Below are 3,068 nucleotides of genomic sequence, written 5' to 3' on the forward strand. Positions count from 1 at the left end.
TAATATCATCTTCATTGACAAACAATCAAAAACAGGTAAAATTCTTTCTTTAATCATGTAACACTAATGGTTTACAAATGAAAAAGCACAGACATATCTCCAGAGACGATAGACAACTCAAACAAATGCATCTCTGCATCTCAATTCATATGGATTTCAAATTCAGATTGAATGTTTGACAAACTCCCCATTCTATTCATCCATATGGATGATGCATCGAAGGCCTTCTCCTTTAAGCATCAAATCAAATGCCTTGTTGATCTCAGAGAAGGGAACCGAATGAGTGATGAACTTCTCCACCTCAAGTTCCTGAACACCAAACAATGAAATCCTTAGAATAGTTTTGTTCATACAATTATAGTTAAAAATATAAGATAGATTAAGTAGTTGCTGACCTTATTCATGTATTTTTCTACAACAGATGGAAGATCTGAACGAGGCTTGTAGTTCCCAAAGAAGGTTCCCTTGAGAGTCCTTTCATTCAATAAATTCATGGGGTGGGTCTGAAAGACAGCATCTTTGTGTGGAACCCCAACAAGAACAGCAACACCCCAACCCTATTGTTTGAGATGCAACAGAAATGAATCAGGAAAGCAAATTAACAAAATACTCAGAGGAGGTGAGGATTGAGGAATGGGTTTAGAACATACATCATGAACACATTCAAATGCAGAGATCATGGCCTTAATATTTCCAGTACACTCAATGCTCCTGTCAACTCCTCCATTAGTCATTTCAGCAAGTACCTGAAAAGCATTTGCAGATTCAAACAACCATAAGAGAAATAAAGAATAATAATCCTTGTTTGCAGAAGTTTAGAAACAAACCTCCTGAACTGGTTTGTCATGGTCTTTTGGGTTCACAAATTCAGTAACACCAAAATTCTTTGCTGTAGAGAGAAAGAATGTCCAGTCATGGATCAGTTTCCAGTAAGGTAATGAAAAACAGATTTTCATGAATTATTAACATCCAGTTCTTTACATTTCAAGAATCATTTACCTAAATCAAATCTACTAGAAATCAAATCAATTCCGATAATCCTTGAAGCTCCAGCAAGCCTGGCACCTTCTGCAGCCTGATCAATCACATTGCAACACCATTAGATCATTACTTGATTCAATGAAACAGGGGAAATAAATATTGCAAAATCATACCGTAAAAGGTATAGAAGAAACTCACAGCAAGGCCTACAGCTCCTAATCCAAAGACTGCCACTGTTGAACCCTTGGGAGGTTTTGCAACATTCAGGGTAGCACCAAGACCTACAAAACACACAAAATCCATTAATCAAATAAACAGGAAGGCAAAACAGAAGTTGTATTCAAGGAGGGACTACTGATTCATTTCTTTATTTTTCACTCACCAGTGGAGATTCCACAGCTTAGAACACAAACTTTATCAAGAGGAGCCAAAGGGTTGATCTTTGCGATGGATCCAACATGACAGACTGTGTATTCGCTGAATGTTGAAGTGCCCACGAAGTGGTAGATGGGCTTCCCGTTAATGGAGAACCTTGAGGTTCCATCATTGATCATTACACCCCTGTCTGTGTTGATCCTGAGGAGATTGCACATATTGCTCTCCTCTGATTTGCAGTGTTCACACTCCTTACATTCCCCTGTAAAGACTGGTAGAACATGGTCTCCTGGTTGGAGATCAGTCACTCCCTCTCCAACACTCTCCACAATCCTAAGAATCAACAAATCAAACAAACAGACATAATCAGCTTCATAGCTTAAACTTGTAGAATGAGAATAGAATCCCTGGAAAACCCATTTCAAATCATCAACATTTCAAGCATGAGAATGAAACAGACAATAGATTTTTGAGTTATTCTAAAATAGTTGGATTTAGATGTACATACCCTCCTGCCTCATGCCCATAAATGCGGGGAAACAAGGGATTTTGTCCCTGCAAAACAAATCCAGGAGATCATACCAATTTCAGATTTGTAATCTTAAACCCTCAATCTAGTAAAACCCAATTCGAACAAGAATGAAAATGGAGAAAGACTAGATGATTATATTGAAATTGTTACCTTGGCCTCCCAGAAGTAGACATCAGTATGGCAAAGTGAGGTGAAGAGGATCTTCAAACGAACCTCCATTGCCTGTGGTGGCGCCACCTCCACTTCTTCAATCACTAGTGGCTTCCCTGCTTCCCATGCCACCGCAGCTGCAGAGAGAGACACAGAACAACACAATCGATCAAACCCTTCCCCATTCTAATTAAAACCCATATCGGGGATTGTCATAAAAACCCATTATAATGTTTCATCAATGAGCAGTAATGATCCAGGACAAAACCCAGATCTCAAACGACACCCGAAAGCAAATGAAATGAACAACCAAAAATACAAAAAGGTAGCAGTAGTGATCGAACATTCGGATGATTGAGGTAACAAGGCTGACGATTTGATTATTACCTCTGCAACGAATAACCTTCCCAGCAGTATTCGACATATTTCTCTTTTCTCTGATCACTGAAAATAAAAAGCTTCTGACGAAGATGTTTTGTGTAAAAGTTGATGCTCTGAAGACTACTTATACAAGAGAAGAATGAAGGAAAGAAGCCTAACCCAGAGAACCACCGTTGGTATTCCCTCCAATTGTTTTCCATGATTCCAACGGCAAGTTGAATTCGAAAGAAAGAAAGCAGTACCACTCCGTAATACAACGTTGAAGATTTCAGGTTTCTGGTTTCTGGTTTCTAGTTTCGCTGCTGGGTTAGAATTTTGGATTCAAGTATTCCAATCCAATGTAAGATCTTCAACTTCTCCTTCCATGTGTTCCAATTCTATGGCTTCCATAAAAGGATCCTCGTGAAAAGCGAAGCTCATTGGATCAATTCTGATGGTTTTGCAATTCTGCTGCCTGGTTTTGCAATTCTGCTGCCATGTTTTCTTTGGTCAAAGATGGAAGTTTACTTTTACCAGGAAAAAAATTGAAAAAGCGATGGGAGTTAAATTTTGAATATTTATTAGGAAGAGTTGGATTTTGATGGTTCTGGTGATGGGTTGAAATTTCTAGAAGGTCCATTTTTATCTTTCAAAGCTCATATGGTGTACG

The 3,068-nt window shown here is 38.6% G+C and overlaps 1 protein-coding gene across 1 annotated transcript; it reads right to left on the minus strand.

Annotated features, from left to right (window-relative positions):
- LOC149007780 (alcohol dehydrogenase 1-like) lies at positions 1 to 2,612 on the minus strand. Its single transcript, XM_089164975.1, has 10 exons — positions 2,426 to 2,612; positions 2,039 to 2,175; positions 1,865 to 1,911; positions 1,364 to 1,689; positions 1,180 to 1,262; positions 1,000 to 1,075; positions 828 to 889; positions 651 to 746; positions 396 to 557; positions 1 to 309 (listed from the first exon to the last, which is right to left on the minus strand). Exons 1-10 carry the CDS (start codon positions 2,460 to 2,462, stop codon positions 193 to 195), a joined length of 1,143 nt encoding a protein of 380 aa, XP_089021101.1. The 5' UTR covers positions 2,463 to 2,612; the 3' UTR covers positions 1 to 192.
- Between the last annotated feature and the right edge of the window lie 456 nt (positions 2,613 to 3,068).

This window comes from Hakea prostrata, chromosome 8 (assembly GCF_041222555.1).
Source record: "Hakea prostrata isolate BN-2017 chromosome 8, UWA_Hpros_2, whole genome shotgun sequence".
Classification (NCBI taxonomy): domain Eukaryota; kingdom Viridiplantae; phylum Streptophyta; class Magnoliopsida; order Proteales; family Proteaceae; genus Hakea; species Hakea prostrata.

What these genes read in the sequence shown, in the direction of transcription:
- LOC149007780 (XM_089164975.1), bottom strand. Translation starts at nt 2,462, where the DNA reads ATGTCGAATACTGCTGGGAAGGTTATTCGTTGCAGAG. An exon ending in TTCTAGTAGATTTGATTTAG is followed by an intron (nt 890 to 999) that starts GTAAATGATTCT and finishes TTCTCTCTACAG; the next exon opens with CAAAGAATTTTGGTGTTACT. An exon ending in TAGAAAAATACATGAATAAG is followed by an intron (nt 310 to 395) that starts GTCAGCAACTAC and finishes TTTGGTGTTCAG; the next exon opens with GAACTTGAGGTGGAGAAGTT.